The sequence below is a fragment of the Thalassophryne amazonica genome, chromosome 8 (genome assembly GCF_902500255.1).
Source record: "Thalassophryne amazonica chromosome 8, fThaAma1.1, whole genome shotgun sequence".
Lineage (NCBI taxonomy): Eukaryota > Metazoa > Chordata > Actinopteri > Batrachoidiformes > Batrachoididae > Thalassophryne > Thalassophryne amazonica.
In genome coordinates this window covers 26,420,692-26,443,702 of record NC_047110.1, presented here as the reverse complement: position 1 = coordinate 26,443,702, position 23,011 = coordinate 26,420,692, and the positions used below count along the sequence as shown (strand labels likewise).

The 23,011-nt window shown below is 38.9% G+C and overlaps 2 protein-coding genes across 2 annotated transcripts in view; one reads left to right on the top strand and one right to left on the bottom strand.

Moving 5' to 3' along the window:
• The window catches only part of LOC117515049, a 28,329-nt gene extending 15,413 nt beyond the window's left edge, over positions 1-12,916 (bottom strand). Inside the window, exons 1-2 of the mRNA XM_034175583.1 lie at positions 12,561-12,916; positions 12,221-12,361 (exon numbers count right to left, since the gene is read on the bottom strand). Coding sequence (XP_034031474.1) covers positions 12,221-12,361; positions 12,561-12,827 — 408 coding nt within the window. The 5' untranslated portion in view covers positions 12,828-12,916. The remainder of the gene's footprint in view (positions 1-12,220; positions 12,362-12,560) is intronic.
• Positions 12,917-18,852: 5,936 nt separating this feature from the next.
• Positions 18,853-23,011, top strand: part of lyve1b (lymphatic vessel endothelial hyaluronic receptor 1b) — a 68,142-nt gene continuing 63,983 nt past the window's right edge. Inside the window, exons 1-2 of the mRNA XM_034175900.1 lie at positions 18,853-18,983; positions 21,957-22,119. Of these exons, the coding sequence (XP_034031791.1) occupies positions 18,896-18,983; positions 21,957-22,119 (251 nt within the window). The 5' untranslated portion in view covers positions 18,853-18,895. The remainder of the gene's footprint in view (positions 18,984-21,956; positions 22,120-23,011) is intronic.

Here is a 23,011-nt window from a genome sequence, read left to right as displayed (position 1 = left end):
AATTTAACAGTGACAGCAAGCCAAGAACCCGTGCTTTCCAACAGCATGCTATATGTTGCATATATATAATTGCTAATCAGTCCCACACTTCAGATCCTCTTGCTTGCCTCTACTGGTGGTTGGCTCTCACTGCGGTATTGTATCACTTCCTGTTCCGGAGCACAGCGGTGTTTTTCTGTATCTGTTAGCTGTTTAATCTGCGCAGTTAGATTGATCTAGTTATCTAGATTACGATTTGTTTCCCAGTGTAATCTTTACGTGCCTTAATTAAAGCACTCCTTCTGCTGAATCACCTCTAAACTATTTACACATTATTCACTTTGCGTGTTTTTAGGAATCCGCTAGGTTAGCGTAGCTACTAGCTCTTAGCCGATTTAGCATGGCGGCTTCTCCTGTCTCTCCCGCACTTTTCTGCTCTGGGTGTGAAATGTTTAGTTATTCCTCGGCCTCCTTTAGCAGTAACGGTACTTGTAATAAGTGTAACTTATTCGTAGCTTTGGAGGCCAGGCTGGGCGAATTGAAGACTCGGCTCCGCACCGTGGAAAATTCTACAGCTAGCCAGGCCCCTGTAGTCGGTGCGGACCAAGGTAGCTTAGCCGCCGTTAGTTCCCCCCTGGCAGATCCCGAGCAGCCGGGAAAGCAGGCCGACTGGGTGACTGTGAGGAGGAAGCGTAGCCCTAAACAGAAGCCCCGTGTACACCGCCAACCCGTTCACATCTCTAACCGTTTTTCCCCACTCGACGACACACACGCCGAGGATCAAACTCTGGTTATTGGCAACTCTGTTTTGAGAAATGTGAAGTTAGTGACACCAGCAACCATAGTCAATTGTCTTCCGGGGGCCAGAGCAGGCGACATTGAAGGAAATTTGAAACTGCTGGCTAAGGCTAAGCGTAAATTTGGTAAAATTGTAATTCACGTCGGCAGTAATGACACTCGGTTACGCCAATCGGAGGTCACTAAAATTAACATTAAATCGGTGTGTAACTTTGCAAAAACAATGTCGGACTCTGTAGTTTTCTCTGGGCCCCTCCCCAATCGGACCGGGAGTGACATGTTTAGCCGCATGTTCTCCTTGAATTGCTGGCTGTCTGAGTGGTGTCCAAAAATGAGGTGGGCTTCATAGATAATTGGCAAAGCTTCTGGGGAAAACCTGGTCTTGTTAGGAGAGACGGCATCCATCCCACTTTGGATGGAGCAGCTCTCATTTCTAGAAATCTGGCCAATTTTCTTAAATCCTCCAAACTGTGACTATCCAGGGTTGGGACCAGGAAGCAGAGTTGTAGTCTTACACACCTCTCTGCAGCTTCTCTCCCCCTGCCATCCCCTCATTACCCCATCCCCGTAGAGACGGTGCCTGCTCCCAGACTACCAATAACCAGCAAAAATCTATTTAAGCATAAAAATTCAAAAAGAAAAAATAATATAGCACCTTCAACTGCACCACAGACTAAAACAGTTAAATGTGGTCTATTAAACATTAGGTCTCTCTCTTCTAAGTCCCTGTTGGTAAATGATATAATAATTGATCAACATATTGATTTATTCTGCCTAACAGAAACCTGGTTACAGCAGGATGAATATGTTAGTTGAAATGAGTCAACACCCCCGAGTCATACTAACTGCCAGAATGCTCGTAGCACGGGCCGGGGCGGAGGATTAGCAGCAATCTTCCATTCCAGCTTATTAATTAATCAAAAACCCAGACAGAGCTTTAATTCATTTGAAAGCTTGTCTCTTAGTCTTGTCCATCCAAATTGGAAGTCCCAAAAACCAGTTTTATTTGTTATTATCTATCGTCCACCTGGTCGTTACTGTGAGTTTCTCTGTGAATTTTCAGACCTTTTGTCTGACTTAGTGCTTAGCTCAGATAAGATAATTATAGTGGGCGATTTTAACATCCACACAGATGCTGAGAATGACAGCCTCAACACTGCATTTAATCTATTATTAGACTCTATTGGCTTTGCTCAAAAAGTAAATGAGTCCACCCACCACTTTAATCATATCTTAGATCTTGTTCTGACTTATGGTATGGAAATAGAAGACTTAACAGTATTCCCTGAAAACTCCCTTCTGTCTGATCATTTCTTAATAACATTTACATTTACTCTGATGGACTACCCAGCAGTGGGGAATAAGTTTCATTACACTAGAAGTCTTTCAGAAAGTGCTGTAACTAGGTTTAAGGATATGATTCCTTCTTTATGTTCTCTAATGCCATATACCAACACAGTGCAGAGTAGCTACCTAAACTCTGTAAGGGAGATAGAGTATCTCGTCAATAGTTTTACATCCTCATTGAAGACAACTTTGGATGCTGTAGCTCCTCTGAAAAAGAGAGCTTTAAATCAGAAGTGTCTGACTCCGTGGTATAACTCACAAACTCGTAGCTTAAAGCAGATAACCCATAAGTTGGAGAGGAAATGGCGTCTCACTAATTTAGAAGATCTTCACTTAGCCTGGAAAAAGAGTCTGTTGCTCTATAAAAAAGCCCTCCGTAAAGCTAGGACATCTTTCTACTCATCACTAATTGAAGAAAATAAGAACAACCCCAGGTTTCTTTTCAGCACTGTAGCCAGGCTGACAAAGAGTCAGAGCTCTATTGAGCTGAATATTCCATTAACTTTAACTAGTAATGACTTCATGACTTTCTTTGCTATCAAAATTTTAACTATTAGAGAAAAAATTACTCATAACCATCCCAAAGACATATCGTTATCTTTGGCTGCTTTCAGTGATGCCGGTATTTGGTTAGACTCTTTCTCTCCGATTGTTCTGTCTGAGTTATTTTCATTAGTTACTTCATCCAAACCATCAACATGTTTATTAGACCCCATTCCTACCAGGCTGCTCAAGGAAGCCCTACCATTATTTAATGCTTCGATCTTAAATATGATCAATCTATCTTTGTTAGTTGGCTATGTACCACAGGCTTTTAAGGTGGCAGTAATTAAACCATTACTTAAAAAGCCATCACTTGACCCAGCTATCTTAGCTAATTATAGGCCAATCTCCAACCTTCCTTTTCTCTCAAAAATTCTTGAAAGGGTAGTTGTAAAACAGCTAACTGATCATCTGCAGAGGAATGGTCTATTTGAAGAGTTTCAGTCAGGTTTTAGAATTCATCATAGTACAGAAACAGCATTAGTGAAGGTTACAAATGATCTTCTTATGGCCTCGGACAGTGGACTCATCTCTGTGCTTGTTCTGTTAGACCTCAGTGCTGCTTTTGATACTGTTGACCATAAAATTTTATTACAGAGATTAGAGCATGCCATAGGTATTAAAGGCACTGCGCTGCGGTGGTTTGAATCATATTTGTCTAATAGATTACAATTTGTTCATGTAAATGGGGAATCTTCTTCACAGACTAAAGTTAATTATGGAGTTCCACAAGGTTCTGTGCTAAGACCAATTTTATTCACTTTATACATGCTTCCCTTAGGCAGTATTATTAGACGGTATTGCTTACATTTTCATTGTTACGCAGATGATACCCAGCTTTATCTATCCATGAAGCCAGAGGACACACACCAATTAGCTAAACTGCAGGATTGTCTTACAGACATAAAGACATGGATGACCTCTAATTTCCTGCTTTTAAACTCAGATAAATCTGAAGTTATTGTACTTGGCCCCACAAATCTTAGAAACATGGTGTCTAACCAGATCCTTACTCTGGATGGCATTACCCTGACCTCTAGTAATACTGTGAGAAATCTTGGAGTCATTTTTGATCAGGATATGTCATTCAAAGCGCATATTAAACAAATATGTAGGACTGCTTTTTTGCATTTACGCAATATCTCTAAAATCAGAAAGGTCTTGTCTCAGAGTGATGCTGAAAAACTAATTCATGCATTTATTTCCTCTAGGCTGGACTATTGGAATTCATTATTATCAGGTTGTCCTAAAAGTTCCCTAAAAAGCCTTCAGTTAATTCAAAATGCTGCAGCTAGAGTACTGACGGGGACTAGAAGGAGAGAGCATATCTCACCCATATTGGCCTCTCTTCATTGGCTTCCTGTTAATTCTAGAATAGAATTTAAAATTCTTCTTCTTACTTATAAGGTTTTGAATAATCAGGTCCCATCTTATCTTAGGGACCTCGTAGTACCATATCACCCCAATAGAGCGCTTCGCTCTCAGACTGCAGGCTTACTTGTAGTTCCTAGGGTTTGTAAGAGTAGAATGGGAGGCAGAGCCTTCAGCTTTCAGGCTCCTCTCCTGTGGAACCAGCTCCCAATTCAGATCAGGGAGACAGACACCCTCTCTACTTTTAAGATTAGGCTTAAAACTTTCCTTTTTGCTAAAGCTTATAGTTAGGGCTGGATCAGGTGACCCTAAACCATCCCTTAGTTATGCTGCTATAGACGTAGACTGCTGGGGGGTTCCCATGATGCACTGTTTCTTTCTCTTTTTGCTCTGTATGCACCACTCTGCATTTAATCATTAGTGATCGATGTCTGCTCCCCTCCACAGCATCATCGTCTTTTTCCTGGTTCTCTCCCTCAGCCCCAACCAGTCCCAGCAGAAGACTGCCCCTCCCTGAGCCTGGTTCTGCTGGAGGGTTCTTCCTGTTAAAAGGGAGTTTTTCCTTCCCACTGTAGCCAAGTGCTTGCTCACAGGGGGTCGTTTTGACCGTTGGGGTTTTACATAATTATTGTATGGCCTTGCCTTACAATATAAAGCGCCTTGGGGCAACTGTTTGTTGTGATTTGGCGCTATATAAAAAATGTGATTGATTGATTGATATATTACGGTAAAGTGCGTTCGGTGACTTTTGAAACGAGGCAAAAGTATGAAAAAGAGCGCAAAACTGACAAAAAAAAAGTACAGAGACAGACAGCAAACATAAATGTAGTAATTTCTGAGGAAAAGGCAGGATGTTAGTGTCATTTGTGAAGGTGTGTGTGTGGGTGTGCAGTTTATTTTAAGTGTGGCGCACAGCATTGTTCGCAAGCCCTCCCCCCCGCCCTTCTTGTTTTTCTGCACCGGAGCAGTGTTGCCAGATATGAAATATGAAAGTATCGTACCAAAACCTCAAAATTATCGTATTTTGGGAGAAATGATCGTACACAAACAAAACACATACAACGTAGCTATTTTAGTGTTTTGTTTTGTGTTTTTTTTAATTTCCAAAGAATTTTATGTCACATTTTTAAACAGTAATTATAGTAATGGGGAAACTAGAACGCACTACTAGAAAGATTTTTTTTTCTGTGAAGGGACACAAACGTGTTAATTACCAGACTAGAAAGAGTCGAATTCAACCTCGAGGTCGCTGTCGTCATCCGATGCCATGGCCACTTGTGCAGATTTTGTTGAACACAGAAAAATGTTGACAACTCCATAAGGAACTTGAACTTTTTTTTATTTTTCTTGTATATCTCTTTGCTCTTGTGTTTTGTTCGTTTGTTGTTGCATTTGTTCAAATAAAGTTTAAAAAAAAAAAAAGATGTTGGTTGGGAATCTTCCTGTCCTGTCCTGCAGAGATTGGATGGGAACTCATTACTTTGTATGGGGAGGGGGCGGGCTTTCAAATGACTTTGTCCCGGTCGCCCAAAGCCAGCAGCAGCCCTGTGTGTGGTGTGTCTTTGATGCCGCCTGAGTGCAACGCCTGCAAAATGATTCTTGGGTGTCAGAGAGAGATGCGTGTTTGGGCAACAACTGAAATTATCGTACATTTTGGATTTTTTCCCATTATTGATCGTACAGAGGGCAAAACTATCGTACAAATACGATAATTATCGTACATCTGGCAACACTGCACCGGAGCCACCCATCCTCTGCGCTCCGGGACCTCCCACTTTACAAATGAAGCACTGCCTGCCACGAGATGCACTTTGTTTACGTCCATGTGAGAAGAACGTGAGCCAATGAAATTGCAACATGGGTAACCCTGTCACTCTGGCACGTCGAAAACACAAAACATGACGACTAAAATTATAGTATCGAGTTCGCAAAAAAATAGTGAATGATTTTGTTATATAAACAAAAATGCTAAATATTGGTAGGGACTATTTTGCCATCCCAAAATAATGGTTGTGACTTGTCCCTATGGTCCATATGCAAACCTACATTATACAACCCCTGGCAAAAATTATGGAATCACCGGCCTCGGAGGATGTTCATCCAGTTGTTTAATTTTGTAGAAAAGCAGATCACACACATGACACAAAACTAAAGTAATTTCAAATGGCAACTTTCTGGCTTTAAGAAACACTATAAGAAATCAAGAAAAAAGATTGTGGCAGTCAGTAACGGTTACTTTTTTAGACCAAGCACAGGAAAAAAATATGGAATCACTCAATTCTGAGGAAAAAATTATGGAATCACCCTGTAAATTTTCATTCCCAAAACTAACACCTGCATCATATCAGATCTGCTCATTAGTCTGCATCTAAAAAGGAGTGATCACACCTTGGAGAGCTGTTGCACCAAGTGGACTGACATGAATCATGGCTCCAACATGAGAGATGTCAGTTGAAACAAAGGAGAGGATTATCAAACTCTTAAAAGAGAGTAAATCATCACGCAATGTTGCAAAAGATGTTGGTTGTTCACAGTCAGCTGTGTCTAAACTCAGGACCAAATACAAAAAACATGGGAAGGTTGTTAAAGGCAAACATACTGGTAGACCAAGGAAGACATCAAAGCATCAAGACAGAAAACTTAAAGCAATATGTCTCAAAAATCCAAAAATGCACAACAAAACAAATGAGGAACGAATGGGAGGAAACTGGAGTCAACGTCTATGACTGAACGGTAAGAAACCGCCTAAAGGAAATGGGATTTACATACAGAAAAGCTAAACAAAAGCCATCATTAACACCTAAACAGAATAAACAAGGTTACAATGGGCTAAGGAAAAGCAATCGTGGACTGTGGATGACTGGATGAAAGTGATATTCAGTGATGAATCTCATATCTGCATTGGGCAAGGTGATGATGCTGGAACTTTTGTTTGGTGCCGTTCCAATGAGATTTATAAAGATGATTGCCTGAAGAGAACATCTAAATTTCCACAGTCATTGATGATATGGGGCTGCATGTCAGGTAAAGGCACTGGGGAGATGGCTGTCATTACATCATCAATAAATGCACAAGTTTACGTTGATATTTTGGACAATTGAAAGGATGTTTGGGGATGATGAAATAATTTTTCAAGATGATAATGCATCTTGCCATAGAGCAAAAACTGAAAACGTTCCTTGCAAAAAGACACATAGGATCAATGTCATGGCATAGGGTCAGTGTCAACGAGCAGATCTGATTTGATGCAGGTTTTAGTTTGGGGGATGGAAATTTACAGGGTGATTCCATAATTTATTCCTCAGAATTGAGTGATTCCATATTTTTTTCCCTCTGCTTGGTCTAAAAAGTAACCGTTACTGACTTTCACAATCTTTTTTTCTTGATTTCTTATAGTGTTTCTTAAAGCCAGAAAGTTGCCATTTGAAATGACTTTAGTTTTGTGTGATGTCTGTGATCTGCTTTTTTCCACAAAATTAAACAACTGAATGAACATCCTCCGAGGCCGGTGATTCCATAATTTTTGCCAGGGGTTGTAATTGGTCCTGTCACAGTAAAATACTACATGGGTGGTTTAATGCACACCTTAAGGGGGGGAGAGAGTCCTCCTGTGTCTTGGGTGTGTGCACCATTTATATTGCTGAATGAACTTATGCATAAAAAGAGTAAAAACACTAATGCATTAGTGCACAATACCATAAAAGTCTGGAGGAATTTAAACAATTATGCTGCAGATAGTCTTAATCTGAGTTATCTAACACCATTTATTAACAATAGAAATTTTACCCCTGGCACCAACAGCCCAGTTTTTCAAAAGTGGTATAACAGGGGAATAAAAGTTGTTGGGGATCTATTTGAAGATAATTTAATTATGTCATTCACACAGATCCAGAACAAATATGGAATAACATAGGGAATTTTTTTGCCTATTTGCACATTTGATGTTACTCATGGGGTAATGCAGCTGGGTCCCATTGAGAGAATTATTATGGATTTGAACACAAAGAAAAGTTTCATTAAGCAAATGTATTCAAGATTACAGAAATATAATCAACATAATATTGACAAACTGACAAAGGTTTGGGAAGAAGAACTCCAATGTCACTATGATGAACATGCTTGGAAAGATTGTATCCGGTCTGTCCACTCTTTATTCCTTACGAACAAATTTAAAGAAATTCAATTCAAAATTTTGCATAGACAACACAGAACACCAATTTTTTTTAGTAGGATTGACTCTAAAAGATCACCTCTATGTATTAAATGTCAGAAAAATGACGGGACCTATCTGCATTGCCTCTGGACCTGCCCAAAGATTTCCAAATTCTGGTCTTGTATTGCTAAGGAAATAAATTGTATTTTGAAAAGTAAGGTGTGTAAGGATCCGGGTCAGTTCTTCTTGGGGCTTCCACCTTTAAAGGGAAAAAACAAATCTAAATTGTTGAGTAAATTACTATTTTTGGCACAAAAATGTATACTTTTTAATTGGATAAATGATAAACCACCAACTGTCACACAGTGGTATAAAGAAATCTTTACAATTCTACCCATGGAACTAAAAGGTAATGATGACCTCTTTCTTGATGTATGGGGGCCCCTGCTTGAATACTTACCTGCAGATCTGAATGGCATTATACAAAGAGGCTCAGGCTCACTGCAGTGGCGTGCCTTAAGCTTAACTCAACCGACTGATTAGTGAAGTGATGTACAGTACTGTATGCTTGTGCAATTTGGTAAAACAGTATTTTGTGCTCAGACTGCTGTGTTAATTTTTTGTATGTAAATCTTAAAATCTGAATAAAATATTAAAAAAAAAAACTCTACCATGCAAAGCGAAAGCCATACATCAACAACATCCAGAAATGCCGCCACCTTCCCTGGGCCCGAGCTCATTTGAAATGGACAGACGGAAAGTGGAAAAGTGTGCTGTGGTCTGATGAGTCCACATTAAAAAATTGTTTTTGGAAATTATGGACATTGTGTCCTCCAGACAAAAAAGGAAAAAGACCATCCAGCTTGTTACCAGCGCAAAGTTCAAAAGCCATCATATGTGATGGTATGGGGGTGTGTTAGTGCCCATGGCATGGGCAACTTATGCATCTGTGATGGCACCATCAATGCTGAAAGGTACATCCAGGTTTTGGAGCAACACATGCTGCCATCCAAGCAACATCTTTTTCAGGGGCGTCCCTGCTTATTTCAGCAAGACAATGCCAAGACACATTCTGCACGTGTTACAACAGCGTGGCTTCGTAGTAAAAGAGTGCGGGTACTAGACTGGCCTGCCTGCAGTCCAGACCTGTCACCTACTGAAAATGTGTGCCGCATTATGAGGTGCAAAATACGACAACGGAGACCACGAACTGTTGAACAACTGAAGTCGTACATCAAGCAAGAATGGGAAAGAATTCCACCTACAAAGCTTCAACAATTAGTGTCCTCAGTTCCCAAACGCTTATTGAGTGTTGTTAGAAGGAAAGGTGATGTAACACAGTGGTAAACATACCACTGTCCCAGCTTTTTTGAAATGTGCTGCAGGCATCCATTTCAAAATGAGTTTATCAGTTTGAACATTAAATATCTTGTCTTTGTGGTGTATTCAACTGAATATAGGTTGAAGAGGATTTGCAAATCATTGTATTCTGTTTTTATTTACATTTTTCACAACATCCCAACTTCATTGGAATTGGGGTTGTACACAGATAAAACAGTCAGTGAGGCAGAGGCAACAGGCATGTGTTAAGCAGAGGCATGGTCAAAAAACAAGCACAGTTCAAAGCACGGAGAAACTGAGTACAATGGGCTGAGACTAAAGCAGAATCCAAAAACAGAGCAAGGTGAAACATGGTTAGGCAAAAACAGGCCTATGACAAAAAGGCTGGAATGAAGATGCAAGGAAAAATGAACTGGCAGTGACAGACTAAACACACAAGGCTTAAATACATGAAGGGTAATTATGGCATGGTGAGGCACAGGTGCAGGGAATGTTCAGGAAAGGGGCATGAATGAATGAGACAAAAATGAGGAAAGAATGATGCAGAAGATGAGACTTCAGTGACAGACAGGAGCAGAGGAAAGAAAAATCCGTGACAGAGACAAAACCAAACAGTGATCAAAATAACATACCAAAATGCAGATAAGCAAGGTCAAAAGAACCACCCACACAAAAGGAACAAAGAATAAACAAGAAAGACAAAGGTAAGAATTGAAAAGAGATCAACAAGAAAATTAAAGCTGGACCAGAAACTAGAAAGGAACTCAACACGTGGCTAAAGCATAACAAACAGATAATACAACCAGTGACTAAACTACAATAAACAGGAAATCAAAGACCGGGGCCAAATCGTAGATCAGTGTATGGGAAAGCGGACACAGACAGGGAACAAACCCTGACCTAGGCCCTGACCAGGGGAACCAGGGGCAGAACATGACAAAAGTGGCTCATTTTTGAAATTTTAAGACAGGGAAGCCTGATTTTTTTTTTCTTTTTTTTCAAAATGAGAGAAAGAAATTAAAATGTGTAAAAGCACAAGGGAGTGTAGACCATGACCAGACCTATCCTCTCTATGGCGGATGCAGAAATTTTGATTTACGCCTTTGTGGCTTCCAGAATTAACTGTTGGAGTTTTTTATTTTCTCAATTGCCACATAAGAGTATAAGATCTCTACAAATGGTACAAAACACTGCTGCCAGAGTTTTGACGAAAAGTAGGAGGTTCTGACTTGTTGTCACTGGCTCCCTATAACTCTAAGAGCAGATTTCAAGGATGTGTTGCTGATGTGGTATAAGGCTCTAAATGCTCATGTACCCAATCTCTTGCTGAACTTGTTATGCTTTGTGGGCCTCCTCATACCCTGCTGTTGCTGGGTGCGGACTTGCTCTATGTCCCAAGGGTTAAAAAGAAGTCAGCAGGTTTTCAGCTTCCTTTAATAAGTTTGCTTTTCCAAATTGTTTTTATGGTTTTAATTGCTTTTATTCTGTGACATGTGGATCTTTGTTTAATATTGTTTAATATTGGAGCTTGTTCAGCACTTTGATTTTTTTTTTTTTTCACTTAAACTGCTTTATAAATAAATGTATTATTATTATTATGAAAACAATACCACCTTATTGTTTGGTCCTTTGGAGGTTACATATATTGCCTACAAAAGGTATTCATAATTAGTAATATAAACTTGTATTTCAGTGTACAGAACGTGCAGGGTGTGCGTCAGCTCTCTGATGCCTTTCATTGTGTTTTTCAAGTTATATGTAACTTAATATGGACTTGTTTCTTTTGATTCCAAAGCCTAGGTCTTTGGTGCCACCAAAACCACTGTTGCTTATTATAATGGGCTGAATATCTATCGAGATTAAGAAGTGTCTGTGTGAGTATGAGTACGTGGCTCGCATATCTCTCTGTCATATTGGCCTCAGCTTTCAGATATGGCTTGCGCATGGCACGATGATGTGCATCCTTTATTATGAAAATTTCAGGAATTTTCTTCAAAACCTTTATTTTCAAACCTTTATTTTGTTTAACATTGTAACATTAGTACTTCCAAGATGGCGTCGCTTGCTGATGTTACTGGTAGCAAAGTTAAACAACATCAGATAATTCATGTTGCTTGCACTATTTCACAATAAAATGTTTAATGTTTACTTTTACTGTGAAACGCATGCTGTCAGTGTTCCTTGCAACTGAGTTTAACTTGACAATACTGAGGAGACGTTAGCTAAAATCCATTTTTGCTAAGTCTGAGTCTCTTCCAATAGCCTGTTTAATGGGAATCCTTTTATTTTCATATAATTGATAATAAACTGTTTTTTTAAAGCAATATGAAGTACTATATTCACATAATAATATAATATAACATAAATACACCTCTTTGTACATCCCACCTTCAAACACAGCCTCATATGACTATTCATGAGAAATCTACTTAAACTCCCAATTTTCTACAGAAATACGTACAAACTTCCTCAGGCACTGCACAAGTATTTCATTAAAATGTGACATTTTCTAGTTCATTATAGCCAAATTCTAACAAATAAGATGATCATATGAACATATATCACTATCTAAAGAAATTAAATGATCACGTACTTTGAGTTTTTTGTTTGTGATGCAAATGTTATTAATTGCAACCATATTAAAGTCCAGCAATACTGCTTAAAAACCTGCATAAACTCTGCGCGTACCTCTTTGACTTGAGCCTGCAGATCCTGGTTGAGGTTCCTGAGGTTCCTCATGGTCAGCTCACTCTCTGTGCGCATCATGATCCTCTCCATGTGGATCTCATTGGATAAGTACTTGTTTTCTTTCTTCAGGTCCTCGCATTCCTGAGGCAGTGTTACATTATCAGTGGCGTGATATGGAACAAAATCCATGAATTTTTGTTCCAAAGGACACATACTCATTAATTAAAAGACACAAAAGCTGTGCTTGATAAATTTTCTGTTAAAGTAAAACATTACAACAGTATTTATTGTTTTATTCTTCTTCCATTTTAGTTTTGGCAGTTCTTATATCTGTACTCACCTTCCTCTTTCTGACCAGCTCTCCTTGCAGATGATTAATCTGGAGGAAGGTGCCGTTAGAGCCGAGAGCACTGACCGGTCTGACTGCTCGGACGGGCCGCCGTGAGATCCTGGAGTGACCCTTGACATCTTCCATTGGACCATTGCTGAACCTGGTCCCTCTGTTAACGTTACTGCTGCTCATAGACAAAGATTTATACAGGCTGCTGTCCAACGACGATTTTCCAGCTGTCTGCAGGTCTGTGTGGGATGTGGCTCGCAGCGCCATTTAAAAAGCACAAAATGGCTCCAGTTGCGTCAAAACGTCATGTCGTTGGAGTTATGATAATGCCGTGAGGTCAAACTGTGTTCAGAACGTCTGTCTGCGATGTGAATGAAGATCTCGGGTTCACCAGGTGGATCCTATCACCATCTGACCATCATTCATTTTTCATTGGGTAACACGATACAACACACCTGTGTGGACCAGAGGAAAGGAGTTTGTGTGTTTTAGTGTGAGGACACTTTCAGTACAGGTTAGAGTCTGGGAAAGAGTCAAAAGTGCAAATGAGATGATGAAAACTGGATGAGCACCTGATAAAGTTTATTCCTCCACCAGAGCCTTTTGATCCTTTTTAATTTAAATTAAGCCCCAGAACAAATTCCAATCTTTAGTCTGCTGTAGTGGACTACAGCTGTCCAAAAATATATTCCTGTCCATCACATCTGGATCATGATCAACATCTACATCAAAGTAGACTTGGGCTGCCATGTTTAGTTGATGTAATCCAGTGTTTTCCAATTGTGGTCCTCGAGACCCAACGTATACCGCACATTGCCCTGGACAGGTCTCCACTCTCATTCACACCAACAATTTAAAGTTTCCAATTCACCTAACCCGCATGTCTTTGGAAATGGGAGAAAGCAAGAGCACACGGATGAAAGTCAGGCAAACACAGGTACTGTGAGTGCTGTCAGGAGCAGGAGCAGAAGATCTGACCATTTCCCAGTGAATGTGGGTGTTCTGGCCGGTACACTGGTCAGTGCTTGCTTGGACTGGGTGCTGGGTAGGGTTGAGGAAACCAGCGACAATTGTTTTGTAAGCCTGGGTTTACTGACCTTTTTCATTATTCATTCATTTTCTGCTGCTTATCCGAGTCTGGGTCATGGTGGCAGTAGACCAAGCAGCTCCCACACTTATCCTATCCTTGGCCAAGTCCCAAGCCATCTGGGAGATATAATCACTCTGTGTCCTGGGTCTTTTCTGAGTCTTCCTCCTATTTGGATGTCCCTGGAAGTCCTCCGTAAGGAGGCAACCAGGGGCCATCCTCACCAGATGTTCAAACCACCTCAGCTGGCTCCTTTCGATATGAAGAAACAGTGGTTCTACTCCATGTCCTTCCCGTGTATTCAAGCATCTCACCCTGTCCCAGAGTAAAAGTTCAGGAACTCAATGGAAGAATCTCATTTTCTGCCGCTTAGTATATCTGCAACCTTTTGGTCATTACCTAAAGCTCATGGCCACAGGTGAGGACAGGAGTGTAAATCAACTGGTTAATTGAGAGTCTTGCCTTCTGGCTCAGCTCTTTCTTCACCACCATGGTTCCGTACACTGTCCGTAAAATATCAGATACAGCTCCAATCCATCCATTGGGGCTGCATCTTGTTCATGATGTTCACAGACAGGATTTCAAGATGCAGTCAGGGACTGGAGGGTACCCAGTTTGATGACATCTACATTGCTTCTCTGCTTTTTTGTGGATGATGTGGTTCTGTTGGCTGCATCAGACAATGACCTCCAATGTGCACTGAGTAGAGTTGAGGCTGAGTGTGAAGCAACCGGGATGAGTAGCAGCACCTCCATATCTGAGACAGCAACCATCAGGAAGAGCCTTCATCCCATTCCTAGCCAAAGACTGAGGGAGCTTTCGGTCTTTCTCCAGGGAATGACCCCACACATGAACTCCTTGGTAGGATACTCTGAGGATGTGCTACTTCAATGCAATGTCTGTTGTAGAATATCATCCAGAGATTTGGATTTTCTGATAAACATGCTTTTATAAAAGTGATAGGATGTCTGAGGAGTGGAGACGAAGTGTGCTGGTTCCTATTTTTAAGAACAAGGGTGATGTGCAGAGCTGCAGTAATTGCAGAGGCATAAAGTTGATCAGCCACAGTATGAAGTTATGGGAAAGAGTAGTAGAAGCTAGGCTTAGAAAACAGTTGAAGATCTGTGTCCATCAATATGTTGTCATGCTAAGAAAGAGCACTACAGATGCAATGTTTGGTCTGAGAACATTGATGTAGAAGTATAGAGAAGGTCAGAAGGAGTTACATTGTGTGTTTGTGGATTTAGAGAAAGCTTTTGACAGGGTGCCAAGAGAAGAGTTGTAGTATTGTATGAGGAATCATACCTCAATGACCATTACCCAAACATAAACCATGACCCTTTTGACTCCTGTCTATTGAGCTGATAGAGGAGGATTACTCCCGCAACAGGTGTGCCACATTGAGCAGATTGTCTGATGAAGGGCTGGTGCCTGAAACGTCACATTTGTTTTTTGTTAAATGCAGCCTCTTTTTGTGTTGGAGCGCTGTGGCTGTGCAGATCATTTTGGTTTTTCTTTTTGGTATTTTTTTTGGTCCTGCACGCCTTTTTATGTGTTTTGGATGTGCGTGTCTTTGTTGTAGTATTCATAACCCAACATCAACCATGACCGTAACACAAACATAATCCATGACCATAACCCAACATCAACCATGACCATAACCCAACATCAACCATGACCATAACTCAAACATAAACCATGACCATAACTCAAACATAAACCATGACCATACCCCATCATAAACCATGACCATAACCCAAACATAAACCATGACCATAACCCATCATAAACCATGACCATAACGCATCATAAACCATGACCATAACCCAAACATAAACCATGACCATAACCCATCATAAACCATGACCATAACACATCATAAACCATGACCATACCCCAAACATAAACCATGACCATAACCCATCATAAACCATGACCATAACCCTAACATAAATCATGACAATACCCCATCATAAACCATGACCATAACCCAAACATAAACCATGACCATAACCCATCATAAACCATGACCATACCCCATCATAAACCATGACCATAACACATCATAAACCATGACCATACCCCATCATAAACCATGACCATAACCCATCATAAACCATGACCATACCCCTAGATCAACCATGACCATAACACATCATAAACCATGACCATACCCCATCATAAACCATGACCATAACACATCATAAACCATGACCATACCCCATCATAAACCATGACCATACCCCTAGATCAACCATGACCATAACACATCATAAACCATGACCATAACCCAAACATAAACCATGACCATACCCCTAGATCAACCATGACCATAACCCATCATAAACCATGACCATAACCCATCATAAACCATGACCATACCCCATCATAAACCATGACCATAACCCATCATAAACCATGACCATAACCCAAACATAAACCATGACCATAACCCATCATAAACCATAACCATAACACATCATAAACCATGACCATACCCCAAACATAAACCATGACCATAACCCATCATAAACCATAACCATAACCCAAACATAAATCATGACCATACCCCATCATAAACCATGACCATAACCCAAACATAAACCATGACAATAACCCATCATAAACCATGACCATACCCCATCATAAACCATGACCATAACACATCATAAACCATGACCATAACACATCATAAACCATGACCATAACCCAAACATAAACCATGACCATAACCCATCATAAACCATGACCATAACCCATCATAAACCATGACCATAACCCAAACATAAACCATGACCATAACCCATCATAAACCATGACCATAACACATCATAAACCATGACCATACCCCAAACATAAACCATGACCATAACCCATCATAAACCATGACCATAACCCAAACATAAATCATGACCATACCCCATCATAAACCATGACCATAACCCAAACATAAACCATGACAATAACCCATCATAAACCATGACCATACCCCATCATAAACCATGACCATAACACATCATAAACCATGACCATACCCCATCATAAACCATGACCATAACACATCATAAACCATGACCATACCCCATCATAAACCATGACGATACCCCTAGATCAACCATGACCATAACACATCATAAACCATGACCATAACACATCATAAACCATGACCATACCCCATCATAAACCATGACCATACCCCTAGATCAACCATGACCATAACACATCATAAACCATGACCATAACACATCATAAACCATCACCATAACCCAAACATAAACCATGACCATACCCCTAGATCAACCATGACCATAACCCATCATAAACCATGACCATACCCCATCATAAACCATGACCATAACACATCATAAACCATGACCATACCCCATCATAAACCATGACCATAACCCATCATAAACCATGACCATAACCCAAACATAAACCATGACCATACCCCTAGATCAACCATGACCATAACACATCATAAACCATGACCATACCCCATCATAAACCATGACCATAACACATCATAAACCATGACGATACCCCTAGATCAACCATGACCATAACACATCATAAACCATGACCATAACACATCATAAACCATGACCATACCCCATCATAAACCATGACCATACCCCTAGATCAACCATGACCATAACACATCATAAACCATGACCATAACACATCATAAACCATCACCATAACCCAAACATAAACCATGACCATACCCCTAGATCAACCATGACCATAACCCATCATAAACCATGACCATAACACATCATAAACCATGACCATACCCCATCATAAACCATGACCATACCCCTAGATCAACCATGACCATAACACATCATAAACCATGACCATAACACATCATAAACCATCACCATAACCCAAACATAAACCATGACCATACCCCTAGATCAACCATGACCATAACCCATCATAAACCATGACCATAACCCAAACATAAACCATGACCATAACCCAAACATAAACCATGACCATAACCCATCATAAACCATGACCATAACCCAAACATAAACCATGACCATAACCCAAACATAAACCATGACCATAACCCATCATAAACCATGACCATAACCCAAACATAAACCATGACCATAACCCATCATAAACCATGACCATAACCCAAACATAAACCATGACCATAACCCAAACATAAACCATGACCATAACCCATCATAAACCATGACCATAACCCAAACATAAACCATGACCATAACCCATCATAAACCATGACCATAACCCATCATAAACCATGACCATAACCCAAACATAAACCATGACCATACCCCATCATAAACCATGACCATAACCCATCATAAACCATGACCATAACCCAAACATAAACCATGACCATACCCCTAGATCAACCATGACCATAACCCAAACATAAACCATGACCATAACCCAAACATAAACCATGACCATAACCCAAACATAGGTGAATGTTACATGATGATACAAAAGTCAAGTAGATAGTTCAAACCTTGCTGTGAAAAACTGACACCAACCGAAAGTCACCATGTGACAGGTTGGGAGTGAGGTGTCGACATTGCCAGTGTATGTAAACATCTGACCACAAATGACTGCCTGTGACTGTCCGTTAAGGCATCATGCCACTGAGTGAACATATGCATAGAGAAATTTACAATTTGTACTTTTCATCAATACATTTGATCATGAATGTCTTTCCAAATTTTTTTTTTTAAATTAAGAGTGCAATAGTACAAGTGAGCCAATATTATGGAGCTGGGAGGAAAAAGTCAAAGGGACAGAAAAGAAAGGAACCATGTTGAGGAAGCTGTTTTTCCTGCTGACCTGACAGAAAAAAAGACCAAAAAAAAAAAAAAAAACTTGCAGAAGACAGATGAGGGCAAAGCAGCAAAAAATAAATGAGTAAAAAAATAACCACATAAAATGAGAAATTAAAATCTTTTGAAAACACAAAAAAAAAAAAAAAACATTATGAACCAGATCATTAATAACTGACTATGATCATTGTTTTGTCTGTATTTTCTTGAAAAAGGGACATGAAGGAATTTGAATGAACTGCATTGTGTGACCTTTTCATGCCCCCTTTGGATGTTATCTGAAAATGGGGGAACCAGCAGATTTGACCTCAGTGCACTGTTTCCTTTCCTCGTCTACATACTCTTGTTATCACGCTGTCTTTCCTTCATTTGCTTTTCTCCTTCAGTCACTACAGTTACATTTCATACAAACCATGGCCAGATTTTGGTTTGTTACAGAAGTCTTTTTTCCTCTGTCTGCAACCGTCTTTTTACTGGCGTTTGATTCCAGCCAAACTAAAGGTCAGTCATGTTTTTCTCTTGTTCAATGGAGATCCATATTTAGATCAAATACTCAGAAGGTCATCAATTCTAATTTCCTCCACCAGGTTGTAGTAGGTCACATGGTAGAAATATTGGTGATTAGAGGTTTTCATTAAGTTTCAATGATTTGACTGTAAACAGTTTATTTTTAATGTCAACTTCTAATAGACTGTTGGTCTTTGGCTCTTTAGTTTTCACAACTTTGTTTTGATTTATAATTACATTACAGTTATTTGTAATAAATTAATTTGACTTGAACTTTCACAAAATATGTTTTTTTAAGTTCTCTATGGCTTTGATCTTTAAAAGCCATTATTTTAGGATTAAGACAATACTTTTAAAATTATCTACACATATTGTTCATTTCTGTTGCTCAAATAAAAATACATTTTGATTAGAGCACATGAAATTATTACCTCTACTTGTGCTTAGGAAATCACTAGTTTCTGTCTGTCTGACCACATAATAAGTGGAAAAAGTAGAGGATGGAGTTTGACTGAATTTTGTGGATATGGTTCTTGGGTGAGGCGAGACTTAATTCAATTTTTAAGCAGACCAAAATGGATTCAAAATTCTTTTAGCTATTTGTTTTCCTTGTATCTTTTTCCTGGTTCTTCAAGAAGCTCCAGTTCCTGTGATTCATTTATTACTAATATTTATTATCATTATAGGACCTGAAAGAGACGTATGCTAGGGTGGGACAACTAATGAAAATCTTTCATCGACTAGTCGGGTACCATTAGTCATCGAATAATTGGCGACTCCAGCCCACTGGAGTAAGCGGGTATAGAAAATGGATGAATAAATGAATGCATCTAATTTATCATACTATAATTGGGGGTTTTATCTATGATGGCTATATATATTCTGTAAAAACATTTTGATTGTAACATATACAAAGTGACTCAGTTCTTAAATCAAACTACACTTTGAAAATTTCTTCAGAACTGTCTCACCCTGTACTGCCTACTTTTTTTTTTGTCACCCCACTGGTGTAACCACCAGTCTCCTCCGCACCTGCAAACACCTCAATTTCTGTTTCAGAAAAGTTGCTTCCTCTCAGTTGTGATGATAAGTAAAGGCTTAATTTATATGCTTAAATATTCCTGATTTTATATATTCATTATATATTAAATATTCATGATTTTAAATATTCACCTAGTATAGACTAGTAGAGTTCTACCTTAGAATTTGAATGTATTATAGAAGACATACCTTATTGAATTTTCATGAAGTGTTTTGCATTGACTATTTATGGTTAAATGTAGGCATGTGGAGGGTGAAATATGAGGCTGAGCCACATGAGCAGCATTGCAGAGTGTGATTCATGAAGCGAACATTGCTTGCCAGTGTGTGTATGCATGGTTTTATATAACTGATATTTTTTTTTTTTTTTTTTTTTTTGTGCACACCATTTTCAGCTTTTTTACATATGTATGCTCTCAGTATGAGTCCTATGCAGTGTTTTATAAATCTGACCCCTAGTCAGAATTATTGGGGCCCTTTAAATTTAAATTCACAACTTAAACTATGTTCAGAAATAAATGCAAATTAACCAATTTTACATGTTAAGATTATTTAGTAAAATGTCCAATCTTATTAGACAACAGCAAAAAAATAAAATAAAATAAAATAAATGTAGTGAACAGTGGCAGCGCTAAGGGGGGGCTTGGGGGGCTTAAGCTCCCCCAATAATGAGCCAAGCTCCCCTCAGCCCCCCCAATAATTCTGCCAGTAATGTGAATAGCGACTGACATATTTGTGGATCTCAGCTGCAGTTTTGTGCTTGGGCTACATTGTATACAAACTTCATAAAGAATCACCTTTTTGTATATTGTTTACAACTAAGTTTCTCAGGCTATATCTTTTACTTACTTTTATCAAATGGTTATGACCTCGGTGTTAAATTGGCAATAAATCTTTGATATAGATGCTTTGTGTAAGGTTGATTCCTTGCATTGTCTTAAGCACCATTTCAATGAATTCAGTTTGTATACTTATGTGCAAGTTTACTGAACTTGCAATCATTCTGAGTGATGTGTGTGTGCATTGATACCACATTTTAGAGGAGAATGGGTGACTAAAACATATACCTTGGTATTTATAAAGCAATTTACTATATGTTGTTTATTTCAACATTTTGTGGAGCCCCTCCTACTTTTATCCCAGCACCCCCTCAGCTCCCCCAACAAAAATTTCCTGGCGCCGCCACTGGTAGTGAAATTAAAAATGCAAAATAAAACATACAAGTGAAACAATTATTAGCACCCTTGAGGCCTGCTGTAAAAAAAAAAAAAAAAAAAAAAAAAAAAATATATATATATATATATATATATATATATATATATATATATATATATATATATATATATATATATATATATATATACACTCAACAAAAATATAAACGCAACACTTTTGGTTTTGCTCCCATTTTGTATGAGATGAACTCAAAGATCTAAAACTTTTTCCACATACACAATATCACCATTTCCCTCAAATATTGTTCACAAACCAGTCGAAATCTGTGATAGTGAGCACTTCTCCTTTGCTGAGATAATCCATCCCACCTCACAGGTGTGCCATATCAAGATGCTGATTAGACACCATGATTAGTGCACAGGTGTGCCTTAGACTGTCCACAGATTTACCATATTTACAGATTTACCATATACTACTATACTACTATTTATAGGCACTTTTATTAACAGGATGCTAACACAGTTATACATCCTGATGGAAAACGTGCACCTTCTATTTGTGGTCTGGTTTTGTGTATGAGGTTATTTTTTAAATGTGCCAATAAAGAGTACCGGTATATGTTATACTGCATTTGAAAAAAGAAACTAATAACATGCATTGTATTGAATTCCACAAATCAATGTGATGTTGTCATGTAATACTCTTTCATTTTTTTTTTTTTTTTTTTGAATTTCTGCGGAATTACAGCAGTGCCTGGAACTGAAAGTGTTTCTGGAGTCTTCCTAATTACTGAAGGGGGAAACTACACCTTCAACTTCACCACTGCAAAAGCCGCCTGCCTGTTTCGGAATGTCACCATAGCAACCAGGGTCCAGATGCTGGAAGCCCTACAGCATGGACTGGAGACGTGCAAGTAAGCTGAATTAATTTAATAAAAATAAATAAATAAAGGTTGAAGGAGTTTTGCTGTGGAAAATACAAACCCAAGTCAGATAATGTTGGAAAATGTGGGAAGTTTGGGGGGGGGGATGACACTGTAATGATTCTGATATTTACATTGCTTTTTTTTAATTGCAGGCATTATGAACCCAACATATTTCATGTATTGTGTGGTTAATTTCATTTCATGTGTTCATATACGTATGTCCATTTCAGGACTTCAGGCTTGTAACACATTCTTAAAAAAAAAGCTGAGATGGCCAATTTAGAGTTAGTAATGAGTAATGAGTAATAAAAAACAAAATAAATAATTGTGTTGTTTCAAATAGGTGATTTCAACGGGTGGCTGCAATTATGATTTGGACGCAGAAAAGGCTGAGCTTTTGAAGGCAAAGATGGACAGAGGATCTCCAGTTTGCCAACAATTGTGCAACAAAATGTTTATCAGCAATGTTCCTCATACAAAGATGGGAAAGGATTTGCAACTTTCTGTCTCTAAAGTGCATAATATCATTATACAATCCAAAGAAAATGTAGCAATGTCATTGCATAAAGGGCAAGGGTTCAAACTGAAGCCGATCACACAGATGGCACTGCATCAATAACTGTCATTTATCAATAACTGATATATATGAGTGTTGTTAGAAGGAAAGTTGATGTAACAAAGTGGTAAACATACCACTGTCCCAGCTTTTTTGAAACAGGTTGCAGGCATCTATTTCAAAATGAGCAAATATTTGCATAAAACAATAAAGTTTATCAGTGTGAACATTAAATATCTTGTCTTTGTGGTGTATTCAATTGAATATAGGTTGAAGAGGATTTGCAAATCATTGTATTCTGTTTTTATTTACATTTTACACAAC